The sequence below is a fragment of the Lepisosteus oculatus genome, chromosome 4 (assembly GCF_040954835.1).
Source record: "Lepisosteus oculatus isolate fLepOcu1 chromosome 4, fLepOcu1.hap2, whole genome shotgun sequence".
Taxonomy (NCBI): Eukaryota; Metazoa; Chordata; class Actinopteri; order Semionotiformes; family Lepisosteidae; genus Lepisosteus; species Lepisosteus oculatus.
Window position 1 is genome coordinate 37,025,359 of NC_090699.1, and position 17,986 is coordinate 37,043,344.

General features: G+C 34.8%; 1 protein-coding gene across 1 annotated transcript in view; it reads left to right on the top strand.

The window, feature by feature from the left end:
* The window catches only part of sorcs3a (sortilin related VPS10 domain containing receptor 3a), a 273,164-nt gene that overhangs the window by 180,201 nt on the left and 74,977 nt on the right, over nucleotides 1–17,986 (top strand). The window contains exon 5 of the mRNA XM_006630827.3: nucleotides 12,380–12,453. Within this exon, the coding sequence (XP_006630890.2) occupies nucleotides 12,380–12,453 (74 nt within the window). The remainder of the gene's footprint in view (nucleotides 1–12,379; nucleotides 12,454–17,986) is intronic.

Sequence of the window (17,986 nt, forward strand, 5' to 3'; positions counted from 1 at the left end):
TATCACCTTTAAAAGTAGCATCTCAAAACAATACAGTAGATGTAAACCACAGGTTACAAAGTAAATACCCAGACAAACTCAAGCGCGTTTTTAATAAAATGCTTTCATTTATTCAACAGAGAGAGCGTAAAACCTGGGTGTAACAGCTGTTCCTTTTTCTGATCACTCGCTCTCTGGATAAACGTCTCGCCTGTCCAGTTCTTTGTTTTCCTAATTTGCCGATTATGCCTGCTGCCATCCACTCCTACCCTCACACCTAAAGAAGACTATTTTAAATTTATTTGCGCATCCTTAAGGTGATATGTAAAATAATGTATTTTTTTGTTGTTGTTATAGAGAAACATGATCACATTTTCCCCGGTTCAGAAAAAAGATCTAAAGTATACTAGTTAAGGAAAATAAGTCTTAACGGGGAGAAAGCTATGCTGAAAGTTTATTAAGATACTTAGAAGACAAAGATATCAATTTATTTTAGTCAAAATTGTATATATCACCTTTAAAAGTGGAATCTCAAAGCAAATAAATACCCAATAAATACCCAACACTGATTGTACCCATCTGTCATGCTAATAAAACACCTTGAATTGAATTGAATTGAGGGAGAGAGGGGGGGAGGGCGAGAGAACCAGGATGCAAGGCAAATAAGATACACTCCACAGGCATTCACAACAGCAACATATGAAATGTTTGCACATATAGTTAAGTTATAGTTAAGTTATTACTTAGTTTTCAAAGTGCAATAAAATACAATATTGTTGTTGCTGTTCTTGTTGTTTTTATCCTGTAAAGCATTTTGAGAAGCCACCCTTAAAGGCGATATATACTGTAAAAGCGCTGATTCTTATGGAATGTGTTCCGCCGGGGATTCAAATTTTTTTTAATTTTTTTTTTATCGCGTATCTAAGGAAATCTCAGTATAACTTTGTTCATGAACAAACAGTGGCATGTTACATTATTATTAGTTTTTTTGTTAACAAGGCTCGCCAGCTAATGTGAATCGAAACCTGTCTTTCTAGCTTTTAAAGTCGTGCGATGTGAAAGCCACAATTCAAATAGAGAAAAAAGAGCTGACTGAAAAAATTTAAGATGTGGCTGTCAATGTTGGATTAAAAAAAAACACATTGCCCGACGTTTGTTGCATTGCTTGAAAAATAACTTTATTTCGAGAGACTGGATAAGTAATTCTAGTGTTTTTTTTAACTTCCTGAAAAACAACTAATAATTTACTGGCCTAATTCGTCCCTGCTCCCATTGTTAGGCGTTAATGTGTTGTTAAGTGTGAATTTGTACCTGTTTCCCTGAGGTCTGGCTTTTTTTTTTAAGCGCTTTGAGGAGCACTTTGAGGAGCACAGCTTTCTCACCACTTTCTCACCTTCTCACCACACCATCCTTACACAAAGCAGAAACTGATTGTATTTTCCGATGACATAGACACACACACAATTACACACACACAATAGAAGCAGGAAGCAGAAGCAGGGACCGTTGTCAGAAGGGAAGAAGAAGAAGAAGGTGACTATTCATTGTTATCAAAAATGACTTAGAATCGATCATGTTGTGATATTTTGAAATATAAAAGTCAATTGATTGTCCATAATATCACTATTCTATTTTTTCGAAGAAATGTTTGTTAAAAGAAAAGTCCAGCACCAGCTAGATTTGAACACACAACCCGTGAGTTGGTAGTTGGGCACGTAGACCAGTAGGCTACAAGGGAAGTCGCATGAAGAGGGAGGCGAAATAGCCCTACACAGCCCTGTCGCAGTACACAAATATAATCATATCGTTATTAAATTCTTTAGATACGCGATTCCATATTATATTCCCTATTAATCAAATTCTAAAAGTATGCTTGTTGACTCCGGTATGTCTTTAGTTAAAGACTTCGATACTTAAAATGTTTAGGGGGAAATGGAATACTGGTGTGTATTTTTTACTTTAAAGTACCAAGACCAGCCATATACTGTATGTTTATGTTCCAAAATTAATATCGTTTATGGCCTTCACACACGTTACAGTATGCTCCTATTCTTTTTATGCTCAGCTACTAAGATTTCCCTTCAGTTGTAAAATTCAATATCTACAACGGGCACAGTAACTGTAGATATTTACTGTACTGTAAGTCTTTCTACAACAGACCAACGGACCACGAGTGCCCCTGTCGGTCAACCAATCACGTACCACGGTACCCCGCGTCATCTTGCGTCACGATGCGCGACGCTGTAGCCAATTACCTCTGGTACGTGTCTGTACCGCGCACTTTGAATGGCTGCATCTGTACAGTAGTAGAAGTCACTTTAACTGTGGCATAGGAAAAGCAGTCTTTGAGGAGACAGAATTCTGTGTCTGTATTGAGAGAACTCTTGATCGATTGAAAAGAGAACCTTTACACAGGACCCAGTTCAGTTCAGGCAAGTGGTAACAACAAAGAAATAAATAGATCTTATACAGTAGCTTTATTTCAGGCCAATATGTGTGAAATTATGTATATGTATTTTTTTTTCTTTGAATTCAAAGAAATTTTTTTCTTTGAATTTCTTTGTATTGTTTACATCAGGCATTGTGAGATACTGTACAGTATGCACCCTCTGTTGCAGGGCCATGGGTGCTCGTACTGTAGCAACCAGTTAATACTTGACCAGGCAGCCAGATTCTTTGGACGAAGTGGAAATAAGCTTGCTTGCAGGGCTGCCAGTCTAGTCCCTTCACCATATATCCATATATATATAATATATATATATAATGTTGATGACTTCTTTAGAAGATAATTCTGCTGGAGCTCAGCCTGGTCTCAAGAGAGTAGTATTGTCAATCAACTTCCTTACTGTAATAGTTTTTCTTTTTTTCTTATTTATTTAGAATGTTAAGGATGATGATACATACTCAGAGTCAACTGTGATGCCTGCTTACCCCTTGGTTTTATCTTCAGGACTACTCTGAAAAAATAATGCTCATTGGATTTGAGTTTATTTGCTGATAAAGAGCTCCTGTGAGAGACAGCAGTGAGTTAATGGCAGAATCTGCATAAATTACTTAAGTATGAGCTAAGGCATTTATTGCATTTGATCATTTGATCCAGGAGCATATAAACTTCAGGTCACTTGGAAATAATTCATAGCCATGAGGTTTCTGTTCCCAGTCTTGGACCATGACTGTCTTTATCCTTTTCTTCAGTTGGATTCTTTGCCACATTTTAGGACTATAATAGGATAGTTTCAAAGTCTAGTGGTTACTCTAGGTCCCCTGGTCACCATATTTTCCTGTTGACCGCCCTCATCTCCCAGTGTCTTATTATTGGTTAGGTCCCACTGGATTTTGAATACTTGATCCAGGTTCACTTGTCTGTTTAAGGCTAATTTATTTTTACCTTATCAGTACATGGATTTCCTTTAAGCATGGGAATGCATATGATGTTCACTAATATCTCAGAGTAGTGATATCTTGTAATGTAATGTGGTGACCACTGAATATACCCATTTCCCTAAAGTCATGGCTTTGCTGCTTATTACCCAGTGACCTTCAAGTAGCACCCCTCTAGTTTTCTAATAGCCCCAGAACACACCTGCACCTCCCTCTCACCTTCAGCTACAGGCTAAAAATAGATCCTGAATTACCATGTTCTATACCAAGGTCTGTATTGGAAAGATTGTGCCATTTATCTTTTTAGATGTATTTTTTCTATACTTGATGCATGGCCTAACTTCATGGTAACTCATGGGCCTTGACTCAGCCTTTAAACACTTTTAGTTTACAAGTGCTAGATACACATAAAATATTAGACGGTAAGAGTTGTAAAACTATTGTTAAGCATTCCTGTTTGCCTGTTGCACTGAAAAAAAAATCTATTGAGTACAATGTGATTTTGAGTGAATAGGATGACAGCTCTGCTCCATATGGGAGGAGGTTGATAAGGCCTACCAGATGGAATTCCTAGCCTTGGCATTTTGTTCAGTTATCACTTACATAATTATAAATTACATGTGCTCCAAATATTCTCTTTAGGATATCTGCTTCAATACTACAGGGGCTGGATATAGTAAGTAAGTAAGCATTGAGAAAGATCAAGGTTACAGCAGTTTAATTAAGTAGCAGGGGATAACAAGGTGGCTACTCCAAATAAGTCAATGATGCTGTTTGAATACATTAACCATAATTTGTTTGAAGTCCTTCATATTATAATTAAATTCATTCAAATATAATTCATTAAGGATCAAATAAAACATGGACATAGAACAGACAAATTATTTTAATATGAACTAGAAATATCTAACAAACAGCTGATAATAGGGAAAACTTCCACTTTATGGACCCTTTCTACCTATTATATTGAATGGGTTGTTCAAGCTGTCCAGATGGTGCATTTGCTTAGACATTAGTGTAATTTTTTTCTCTATAGGATTGCTTTTGCCAAAAGTGTGCTCTTTTTATTGCTTCAAACAATTAAATCTCAGAATACACTTTGATGCCATTTGCTTCAGTTAACGCCATCTCAGCAGATTCCATGTGTTATGACTGCATAAACATATCAGCAATTTATTGGTAAATTCATTAGTGGCAATAAAAGATAAATTACAGTAATGGTTTGGGACACCTAGAATATCATGCTTAGTTACAAGAGCTGTAGATTTAATGTAATTATAATTTCTTAGTTGTTGTGCAACATGTCCAACTTCATTCATCAGTATTTTAACATGGGGATGACAAAAAAGAGGGTTACAGGAAAGGAACACGTCAAATAATGAAATCATGTCAAAGTTGTTTGACGCATTGAAAGTCTCTGAGCTGGTAATATGCAAGTATAATGTGTCATTACCACATTACAATAGCTGATGACTATAAAATGTGTCGTTGGGGAATTTCAATGGAATGAGAGGCACTGAATGTTTGAGTCGATTATGAACTTCCAAAAACACAATTTGAAAGTGAATGCTTTTTTCCTTTGTCGTATCCGTTTGTAAGAATGGCAGACTTCTGTCAGCTTTTGTGTGCAGTGGAGGGTCAGTGACCAGAAATTTAAAGATGAATATTAGTTTCTTGTGAGTACATAAAAGAGCTTGACAGGTACATCTAGCAATCCAGTATCACAACACCAACAAAATCTTCTTCTGTGCACATCCTCCCTGTACTACTTTATGGTTCAGAGACATGGCCAATGAACCTGTCTGTGTAAGAAACTGGATGCTTTTGATTAATGCTTTCTGTGATGCTTCACATTTACTTTAGTGAAAACATTACCGATACCAAGAGCAGTCTTTGACCAGTGAGCCCAAAACAGTTGGTGCCTGGAAGCTCCACATTTTGGGTCATATTGGTTGTTTACACTGTAGCCCTGTACACTAGTATCAGCAGCCTTCTGCAATATTATAGTTGAATGTGGGGCAGTCTCAGAAAATTCAGATTTACATGGAGAGTATTTGTGTTTTAAGAGAGCACAGCACAGTTAGGTGCCCTATCTGATGCCTGCCTATCTTGAATTATAATAAACAGACTGCTAATGTCCACATCATTCAGGTGGGTGCTGTACGTTGGTGGTGGAGGGGAGTCACCATTATCTTCAAAGCCCTTTGAGTGGAGTGTCCAGAAAAGTGAAAGGAATTATTATTAATTATTAATCTACTGCATTCTTAATGATGTATTTTCAAAATAACCTCATAGCATAGTGACGTTTTACTGCACCCCCTAAAGAACCTGCTCCAGATAGTACTGGAACTTTATTTTGCAGATAGTACTGGAACTTTATTTTGTTTGAAATATCAAACAAACAAACTGGGAAATCTGGTTTTGGGAAATCTAAAATCTAAAAGTTAGTTAAAAAAAGAAGGAAAAATGCACTGAAAGACTATGACATTTTGGTGGATTTTGATGGTCAAAATCACAATTGATCCACAACGTTTTCCAAAAAAATTGGTCAGATACTATAAGTGTGTCATGAGTAGGGAATGGTAAACTCAGTGCTGGCTTTTGGGATAAATAATTGATGGCTTCTAAAAAGATGTTGAACTTTAAAACACACTTTTCCAGTTCTGATTTCAGAACATTTGCATCAGCTCTGAAAACAGGAAAAAAGAGTGGAATCTAACCCAGTGAAATACTGAATGCCTAATTAAAAGTAATCAAAATAATCAACACCTGTTGAAACTGTGCTGCTGAGAAAAATTCTTCATATTCATGGCTCCAGATGCTAGTAGGATCATGTGTGAGGAAATGTCAAAACTAATAGATTTATCTTATTAGTGAGCCATACATTCACCCACTTTAATAAAGCATACTGTACTGTAGTTGAGGCTTCAGGCATACTGCATAAGTCTCTCAAAATGGTGTAATGTTTTTTTAAATTACTGTAATTCAACATTGGATATTTCTAAACTCACCAGTTCAGTAGTTTCTTGACCTTTGAAGGTGACAGTTTTAAATTGCATAAGAAGATCATAGACAGGTGAGCTTAAGCTGAATGGATGATGATTGGTTGTGATTGGTACGGTCTTAATGAATGTGGTTGAATGCACTGTTAACCCTATCGTGTTTGCAAATGCATTTCAACCAATGTCTGACTGTCAAGTAATGAAAAAAATATTTTTTGCTTTGGTTTTTATGTTCTGTCCTTGGATAAACCAGCATTTGAAGAGGTGTTTTTCCATTAAGCACAATCAGTACATTATTTGGCACATTGGTTTGGCAATGGTTATTTGCTAATTGGTGTTAATATTCTCTCAGACGTATGCATTCACTCTGTAAATCAAAGGAATCACCAGAAGAGGAATGGAGAGACTGGATTTGAAAAACACGCTGTGTATTCTTTGTTTATTTGAATCTCAGATAACTACTACCTTTTTTAGAAACAGCAGAACTTAATGACAACAGTGTTCTCATACACTTACTGATTTACCCTTTTCTTATTTTTCTGACTGTGTGCTGTCTAAATAAAACTTGAATGTTTTGTGACCAAATTTTGTTAGAAAGGGACTGGGGATATGAAACCAAATCAAAAAAATAATTTGATAGAACTTTTCATTTAGGAAAAAAAAACATTATTAAACCAAATTGTTTCTGAGATACAATGTAAGACTGATTTGATAACCTTTAAATCAAACTGTTTTTAAATTGATTCCAAACAAATTGTGCTGTATGAATGGGTTCGTGTTTTTGCATCAATTCAGTTATGACAGTGTCCAGACAAAAAATTGAGAAAAAAAAAACTTTCCCACTGTGCAAAGAAATATAACTTAAGTAGATGGAATCTAAATTGTTGTAAGCAAACTTTATCAACCATCTGCAAAGAAGTCAGTCATACACACAATTTGCTGATTTGGATCCAATTAAATACTGGTATGTTTATTTGAGGAAAATGATTCTTAACTACTTCTGCTTCTCTATATTGTCTCAGCAGGGATTGCTTACATTATTGGAATGCATATCGTGGAATAATTTTCCTATTTTTTTCTTTCAAAGGATAATAGAAGTGAGCAGGATGTCAGCTTTTCATCTAACAGAGGCTAAATTAATGCAATTTTCATAATGGACATATTGATTTTCTAAAAGCTTATTAATATGGAATATGACATGCTTTATGCCTTGAAGATTGAAAGCAAATGTTGAGAAGCTTGCACTGTTAGTGACACATAATTAGGATGGCATGAATAAGTCAGTTAATGTGAACCCAAAATTGCTAAGCAGTTAATTCAAAGCTGGTTGGGAACTTCATATGTCATTCCTCAGAATGCTTTTGTTCTATTTGTTCAAGATTGGCTTGCTTTTACTACATAGCTTGCTTGAGAGGCAGGACCTGTGAATGACCATAAGCATAAGAAGGTTAAGTGCTGGGGTGGCAGTGTGGAATATTGTTTAGGACATTGGAGTTGTGTGTTCAAATCACAAGGGGGTACACAGCTCCTTACCCTTAAGCAAGGAAATTTACCCATATTGCTCTAGTAAACCCAGCTGTATGAATGGATATTAATATTTGATTTTGAAAAAAGGTCATTGGAATCACTAATCACTTTGAGTACAAGCTTGGCCAAAAGACAGATAATTGTCTTTTCATAGGATCAAACAATTATGTTATGATAGACATATAAGGTGAGTTCTGTCTTCAATTAATTTTAGACCCATTCTGTATATCAATCTGGCTGACTCTAAACATAATTTTACACGCTGTACATTAAATTATATCCAGCCTTAACTATACATTATCATTTAAAAATTAACATTTTTGTAGTGACATTTAAAAAAGAGTTTATAAATGTGTTACACTGCAATTGACATGATGTAGTTAATCTTTTTTTAATATAAATTGTTCCATCTTAAAATGAAAATGCTATGTAGCATTATTGTCTACATAAGGCAGCATTTAGGAGCAAAGTGAATGATGAATTTAGCTACATACAGTATTATGCCACTGTACTACAGTTCGTCAGCAGTTTGTAATGGCTCCTGGAAACCTTTTGTAGATTCTCTGCTTTTGCCTTACATTCTGAGTGTCTCATGAGTTCTTCCCTGGATTGTGATTTATTGGTGTCAGGCTGCAAGTAAGTATGCTGCTCTCTTTTGTGACAGAAAAGAACTTTAGATTTAAGATGTCACAGTGGTGACAAATAGCTGCAAGTTTAAGGCTCACCCAGTGACACTATCTGTCATGGTTCCCTCTGATGGAGTACATAGATGGTAGTGTAGATAAAATTATACCAAATTATTTTTACATCACTATTCTAAATGGAGCAGATCCATGTGTATTTTTTTGGGATGAGAAAAATAAAGCTCTGTTACACAGATGTACCACCAACTGTTTTCACAACTCAATATCAGGAAATATTAGGAAATCCACACAATTTAGGATTGAACATAACATTTCTCTTTTTGTTCAGCTATTAATAGCAAACTAATAAGTAATTAAAAGTAGAGTGTTATGAATGACCAAAAACTAGACCTGAAAAATACCCACTTGTCGATCAATACAATTCTTATAGTGTTAAGGTGCTCAAAGATTTTTGAAGTACTGATGCTTTGACCCTGCTTGCTAGACTTTCGTGACAGACATGAGAGCCAAGGAACATTTTAGGTTGTTGCTAAGCAACCTTCAACATCAAGCAAGGGCACAGGCGTTGCAACAATTGTTCTGTCTAACATGTTTTTAAGGAAACAAGACATACATTTTAAACAGGATTCCCTTGATGGTAAACTGACATTTTATGCCTTCACCTGTGAAAATCAATGTATTATATATTTAGATATAATTTGACTAAGCCTGCTTACACTGAGAGTTGGTTATAATGTTTTGAACACACTTTACTGCTGTCTTGTGCTGGGCTGGTGAGCACAAATGAATTTTATTCCCACATCTGATGTTACACGTCTTCAGAGTCCCTCAAAGGGAAATTGTTTTGCAGAATGTATTCCAATTTTTAAAGCATACATAAGCAGATCATTTTCTCTCCTGAGCATAGTGTTGTTGTTGTTGTTTTTTACTAATGAAATAGCTGATGTTGCATGAACCATAACCCTAATGAGAAGTGATAATTTAGGTCAAGCTGTGAGCTGGATCAGCTTAAGATCAATTATATATCTTTAACCTCACACAAATTATTTCTTAATACACTGTATAGTACCTCTGATATTTGCAGCCACAGCATGTTTATACTATTTCTGACTCATAAAGAACTTCATGTTAAAGGGTTAGTAAGAGTGAGAATAAACACATTTTAGTTCAGGTTTTATTATGAATATTAAATGCAATTTCATGAATTATGTCAAATTAAATTAATCAATCTTGCTTACAATTACAAAAAGAAGGTTCAGGTTTTGTAAATCCTTAAAAACCAATACCATCTAAGAAACACTCACCTCAGACTTCCTTAGCTATACTATTGTGAAAAAAAAAACATTTATTTTGTCAGATTTTGTATTTCACTGAATATGTACAGTCAAAAACAATTGCACACCTTATGTTCTCTTGGTTCATATTCTTATATATATATATATTTGTATTATATATTTTAGACATAAAATGTCCTAACAGTAAGAATGCTTAATAAAAGGTGAAGGTAATCTGATTAAACATATAACACAATATATATCTGGATTATAGAATTAACAAAATTATCCAATAATAAATATACTTGTGTGAAAAAATAGTACATTTTTAGCTTAAGTAACTGGTAAATTTCAACTAGATGTTGATTATCAGTCTCTCGCAATGCTTTTCATCATTGTCTTACTGCATGACCATCATTCAGCTGACAAATGGATGGCCTGGCATTATCCTCCAGAATCTGCCATATTCATGGTTCAGTCAATGATGGCAAGCCACCTGGGTCCTGTGGAATCAAAGCAACCCCAATCTCTGGTACTCACACCACCATGCTTGATAGTTGGGATGGGTTCTTTTGTTGAAAGGCTGTGTTTGGCTTTTGCCAAATGTTTAGATACTAAATTGTGCCGAGGAAAAGTCTTCACTCCCGAATATTTTTATTTTTTTAAATGAAAATAGATTAAAATAAAAAACAAATATTCAATTTCATCTTAAACCTAAAATGTACAAGAATACAGACCAAACTTGTAGGTTCTCAGTCTTTTTCTCAGCATTATATTAAGCCAGACTAGCTAATGGCTGTGGGGCTTTTATGAACATTGTTGTTAGATCTTTATGTCAGACTTTGCTCCTGAGCTGTTGAAAACACCACTGTAGCAGCCATTAACAACTAGTCTAACAACACTATGTCTTCCAAAAAAACTGTCCCAGTCATAGCTAATTATCTGGAAATTTAAATTCCAAACACAATCTGGAACCTATTTGTGTTGTTAATGCTTTTGTCTCCATTCATTTCCTGTAAGGTGTTTTCCTGACCATGAAATTAATTTATATATACCAACTGTATATAAAATATTTAAAAATATGTATATATATATTTATATATACCTTTATTTGTATACCAAACTGTTTTTCATTCATCCAAGTCCTGTGATACAACTTTTACTTACATTTTTAGACTTATGCATATGATCTGCTTAATTTTCTGATTAAACATGCATCCAGTATCATGTTCATCCTACTTCTCTCTTACTGAGGATGAATTGTCCTTTGTGATGTTTGGTAAAATTGGCCAATGGATGAAGCAGAGAGAAAATTAAATTGAGGTTACCACACTGTTTAATCTTACTCCAAAGTTTGAAATTCTAATTAATCAAAGTTAAAGAGAGGAAACAAGAGTTCGTACAGTGAGTAGATATTTAGAAGTGTTTTGTTGGCTATTAGATTTTATGTTCTTAATTGTTAAACTTCTGTTTTGAAACTATCATTATGTCTTTCTGCTATTTTATGGTAAGTATAATCTTATAACTGTATTACAAAGATAATGTTATGAAAACTTTAAAGATTTGTATTTTGTACCGTATAAGATGCTTAATACTGGTTAACATTAAAAAAAACATGAACCAGAGCAGAGAACACAATTTGAAACTTTAGGGATGCTCATTTATAACTAAGAGCAAGAAACACTTTTTTATACAAATTGTTGTCTGAGTTTGAAACAAGCATATTGTTGTTGAAGCTGATACCCTGGCTTCTTTCAAGAAACAGCTGAATGAGATCCTAGCTGTTTGCCACTAGCAACCAAACAAGCCTGATGGGCTGAGTGATCCCCTTCTTATTTGTAATCTTACTGAACTTCCTATGGTTAAACACAGAGATACTGACTGAGTTGGACTGTAGCATTAAGCATTAAGTTCCTTTAAATGAATTTCTTGTTCTTTGTTTTGATTGTGATGTTTAAAAACAGACATAAAATAAGTACAGTGTACAGTAAATTATAAACAAAATTTAAGGATTAGGTACAAATCTCAAAACCTGTCAGTAGCAAATTTCAACCTGGGTCATTTTCATGCACTGAGAACATTAACTTTAGAAGAGAAGCATTTTGGTGAAGTTATACACTTGTATGGAAAAAGAGTGACCGGTTTATTTAAAATTCAATGATAATTCATGAGTAAAAACTATTAATATATAGCTTACCCTAGTTTAACATTAGGTTGTGTGAAAGTATACTTTCAAGTACCTTTCCTCTGTTACTTACAGTATGCTTTTATTCTGGCTGCTCAATGAAGCAAAAGTATAGCATATGAGAAAAAGAAGATTTAGAGTTGGGAAACCAAGGCATAACTAGGACCAGCTGGGATCCTTTGTCACAAGATGCACACTATTAATCCAGCATACAGAATACTCAGATAAATAAATCCCAGACCAATACTGTATACATTCTGTATTTTTATGTATTGAAATAAGATATATTTTCCAGTAGACAAAAAATGCATTGTTTGGAAAGGTCAGTATTTAAACTTGATTTTTATCAATAAAACAATTTTGGCCTATTTTTTTTCGTTTCAACAGTTGTACAGCTCTTTGGACTTTGGACGAAAATGGCAACTGGTTCATGAGCATGTGACTCCAAACAGATTTTACTGGTGAGTCTGAAACATTGCATTATTGTTGTGTTGTATTGTATAGAGTCGGTGGTCCTATTTTCATTCTTTCCTTATTTTAACAGATCTTTTGAACTGTTTACTTGCTTTTTCAAATTCAAATGTTCTCTGAGTGTTTATACAGGAAATCTAAATACCAACCATTTTCAGTATACCTGTCATGGGGAGTGTCATAGCATGTGTAAACCAAGTATATGACTTGAATAATGTTTTTTTTTCTCCACTCACGGGGTTACAAAAAGTATTAGTGTCAAGGAAAAAATGTCACTGTAAAAACATCAGAGTTCCAACATTTACAGTTATAGTCAGTGCCTCTGTAGCATTGCTTAGTACATTACAGAGAATATTTCTGAGATATACTGCATGCTGGCTTTTTGTTTGCCTTTTAAATTGCTCAACACATTTTCTAGAAGATGTAAGTGTTGTGTCACCTATTTTTTTCATGAGTCGCATTTTTAGCTCAGTGTTTTCCATTTTGTATTTATAGTTAAGGTGTTTATTACAGTACCTGCATGCAAAACTGAGCACTTGTTCACATTAAACACATTGCCAGATGTTTGCCAAGTCTTGATATTAATTAAATCCTTCTGAATTTCATTTCTTCCATACAGTTTGCTAATAATCCTAATTTGGTATCATGTGAAAACATTATGAGTTTATTACCAATTCTAGAATCTACATAATGCTTAAAAATTAAGAGCAATGGTACTACTACAAATTTCTGATATTCCACTAATTACTGTACATCACTCCAATTTGAGCATTCACCCTTTATTTTGTATTTCATAACCAATTCTCAATCCAATCATGTGGAAAAACATTTATAAAAGAACTTTAGCAAAAGCCTTTTGAAAATCTACCGTAACACATGCCCTGTGTATACAGTATACATCCTGTGTGTGTGGAAACATAATGAACCCATGGATTTCCACCCAACACTGCTGTGTAACTGTAGTAAGCGTTTTTCCACAGAATGTTAAACAGAGAATGGTAAATAATCACAATGATCTTTGAAAAGCTTCTGTGATGGAAACCACATTCCTGACTGGGTGCCCCTGGGATGCTTCTGCAGGAAGAAGCCATTTTGACTCTTGTGTGAATCAAGAATAGTGAGTCAAATGGAGATTGAGAGCCCAACACATAGAACAGGTGTAGACTGGGATGATTAGACTCAGTTGGTAAATAAACGAGGTGGAACAGAGCAGAATTTCTCATTGAGGAAAAGACTGGTGGAATTAAAGACAAAGAAGAGGTATGTGACTGAAAGAGTTCTATTTAAACAGTTATTATTGATTAAATATTTTGTGGTTTGGAAATAGTCCAGCCTCACTTCTACTTTGGGAAATATTTAGTAAAAGTGTAGTTAGAACTTACTGTAGTTAGAACAATATGGAGTTCGATTTTTTTTTTCCGTTTTGAAAGGAAGGGGATTTGTCAGTTTGTTGAAAGGAAACAGATTGACTCCTGGACTAACGAACACTTTATTCATTGGCCATCTGACACTTTATTGTAGTGTAGATGCATTGATGATTTCCTGAGGTGCTTCTGAGATTTTTTGTGTGAGGCTTGAGTGTATGATTTGTATGAGCAGATAATTTAACCAGCCATTTGAGCATGGCTATCATTAAATATCTAGTTTTTTTCAGTATGCCTAGAAATGAAAGAAATAATCTTACTCAGTTATGTTAGGTATGACTGCCTTCCATTTTCATTAATTACCTCCAGTCTTGTTTAGTTTCTGAAACACTGTACTTCAACAGTATTCTGTAGACATAGCTCTGGTTAGTGTTCTACATTATTCATACAAGAAAGTTATTGAGAAAAAAATTAAAGATTTATGATATGCATTTGGGGTCCAAATGAAAAGAGAGAAGCAGTGTACAAGACAAATCAATAAAAATGGATTAAGCTGTTCGGTGTAACTCAGCTCTGCATAGCAAGTGTGTTTCTAATTGACAATACAATAAATGTGTTTGCCAGTGTACTCTGGTCATATGCTTTTCATATGCTAAAGGAATTCATGGTGCTTTTCCAGGGTCCCCAGGGCCATCGATCCCTCAAGCTTCTATTACAGTTGTTGACAGCTTTCCTGGTGAGAGGTTAAGTCTTTATCAGGCTGTAATGTCAAACTGTTGTATATGATGTGGCAATATGATTCAGTGCTCCATGTCTGAGTGTATCAATCCCTAGTTTAGTTTTGAGTCCCCAGAGCTAGAACAGCAGACACTGGATCTGAAACCTCCAACAAGTCTTTTACTTTTTATTATAGTTTAGCAGAAATCCAAAGTCATCTTTTTTGTCAGAATTGGATTGTATTTTTAATTGTCCCACCTATTTCATGGTTTCATGGTTTACATAAAACTATTTTTACTGAGGAAGTCTCCTGATATGATATAGAATACTTACATGAAGGGGATACATATGAGGCACTGGTTATTTTATTTTTAAGGAAAGTCTTGTAGTGAACTCTTAAATCACTTTAATCACATTAAATCTCAAACTTTACAATACACACGTAAGACATTTAGAATATTGTGTTTAGTTCTGATAACCATATCACTAAAACAAATTACAGTGTGAGAGTTCAAAGATGAGCAATAACACGGTCCATGGTGTAGCTGCAATGCTTATTAATAAGACACAGAATTAAGTGTTGTGGTCCCAGCCTCAGAAGAATGTGCTGGAATGTAGGGGAGACGAGGTTGTCTTTTTAAGCACCATCTTCCAGGACAATGACACCAACCAGTATTTGCACTTCCCACAATGGATGTCCACCCCAGGCGCTAGTATGTCTGGCAGAGAGCCATAGGCATACTGTATCTATGCATGCTGGTCTTCAGGTCACAGGTTGTGGCCAAGCATCCAAAAGATGACCAACCAACCAGGCAATTTTAGGGCATATAGACCCACTCCATTTGGTGACTTCTTAACAATCACCCACTGTCTTTTCTCCACTTAAAAAGCGGTGCACATGTCTTCTAACTTTGCTTCTCTCTGTTGAACCAAGTTGGCTGGCTGATAACATAACCAAATTACTGCCACAAGTGCTGTCTAAGCTTTGGGTCTTAAACTGCCTTCTGAATTCTGAACTGAAAAGGTCTAGTTTGCAGCCAGGACCTCATGAGAAGCTAGCTACCATCACGTACTATATATACCTGATTAGCAGAGCAATATGGTTGGACTTTCATCGACATCGCCTGAATATCAGACTTTGTCCTAGTTCAACTGAGTGCTAACTAGTGATTTAATTTACACATTTTATGTATTGATACATTTATTCCATGTATTGTGAATCTGTGTGAAGACTGCTTGTTATATGTTGACTAATTCCTTATAGCTAAGGTAAACTCACACATCATAGAGTAATAATTAAAATTGTGCCAGTAAATTTACACAACTCCTACACTGAAGATTATCATATACAAATGAAGAACTAAATCCTTTCAGTCTAGAACTGTTTGAGAGGAGATGTGGTCCAACAGTTATAGATAGAGGCAATAGGGACTATTTTAGAGTTAGAAAACAAGAACAAGGGGACATAATGGAAAATGTCATGTGACTAGGCCCTTAAACTTGGGCTCCTTCAAGAAGTGACTGATGAAATTAAATTTTAGATTCATTTAACTCCAACCTATGTGGCCTCCTCTCATTTGCATCCTTAGATTAGATTAAATAAAAGAAAACACCATTAAATTAATTTTTGTTCCATTTTTGAAAAAAAGCAAAGAAAAATTTGTTGTACTTTCTTCACCATTCAAGTGGTTAAGAAACTGTCCAACACAGATTTTGCTAGCCATCTGCTGATTGAACAGTATGAGAAAGCTATAAGCGGTGCTCCGATCTGTGGCCATACAGTACGTAGGACAAACGTATTTTCCACTTCTAAAATGATGAATAGATGTATGATACAAAATGATTTGCCATGCTGTGGTTTAAATCCATAAATATCAAGTGTATGTATTACATTCAATAAGGATGAATTTACATTGTTTTTACATCTGTTGGATCAATCATCAATACAGTTCTAAACTGAAGCAGACCAAACTACATTAAATGGTATTTTTTCTGTGACTTGTACATCTCTCACCTGTATATTTCCCCTATGATTGGGTGCTTTAGGACAATTTTCAAGCCATTACTTTAAATAGGTACTTTCAATATTCAGTAACTTTCCCTCAAATAAAAAAAATATAGTTATCTAAAGGTTAATATTAATAATGATGAAAACTGAACAGAAGTGAAATGAATAGATTGTTTAAATGATATTTATCAAAAATGAGTTTGCTTGAGTTGTTTTTTTTTTTCCAGTAGCTTACTGATCTGAGGATCTCACCAAGCTATTTCTTGTAGAAAGCCAGGGTATCAGCTTCAAAAACATTGTAATTGAGTGTAAAGTGGATTCATATTCTTGGTGTAAATACTCAGAAACCTTTGTAAAGAAGCGCCTCTTATTCTCAGTTTTAAATGCACTTCTACTTATTTCCACTTTTGTACTCATCTTTATGTTTCACTGTTTTGAAGCAGTCTATGCTAAAGACAAAACAGTCTTCAAAGAGAACACTCCACTCTTTCAACACTTACTCCGAAAACCCAATTTAGTCTAGAATGAAAGGCCATACAGTATTTGCTGTGTATAATGGCCGTATTAAAAATGGCTACAAGCAGACCGTATTACACAATACCCATCTACTTATCCCCAACTAATGATCTTTGTAGAGGTGTTAATTAGCTTTAGAATGATTAATTCCCTGCAATGATATACTGTATATTCAATTTTAGCAAAAAAATACAGTTTAGATGCCTTATGGTAGCCCACAAGTTTAAAGATTAAGGTAACAGTTTAAACATCTTATCAGAGTATATTTACCATCAACTCATATATAATTCTATAAAAGGCAGAATAAGAAATCTTTGTCAGTTCTCTATCATGAAGTGTTGCAACTAGATGAAACCTGGTTAATATGCATATGTTTAATGTAAAATATTGTTCTCGTGTGTATGTAATAAAATACATATATATTCAAATTTAAATATCCATTCACTATGAAAACGAATACTGTACAAAAAGTCATTCAAATAAAAATAATTTTACATTACCTAGATATTTGGTAGGTTATTGACAGTTATGTAAGCAACAGGGAGATTCATATTCCCTTTTACTTTATGAATATGTTTGAATAAGGGTTCAATTAGACTTTGACTTAGAAAAAAATGTCTCTTTCTTGGCAGTACTACAAGTGATATACTCCTATTTAGTTTTTTTTTAAATAATGTTGTCTATTTAACATTTGGTGTTGTCACAATCGCTACTCCTCCTCTTAAGGGCGCTCCAGCCCTTCCTTGTTTTACTTCATTCCCCACACCTGTCCCTTATTCCAGCCCCTCTTTAGTTCCACCTTAAAAGCCAGATGTAGACGTTACTCGAGGTTCCTCATTGAATCCCGTTTCGTGAGACCCCGGGTCCTGCAGCGTCTGGCTCTGTTATGGTTTTAACTTTCTGTTTCTGATTCCCCCC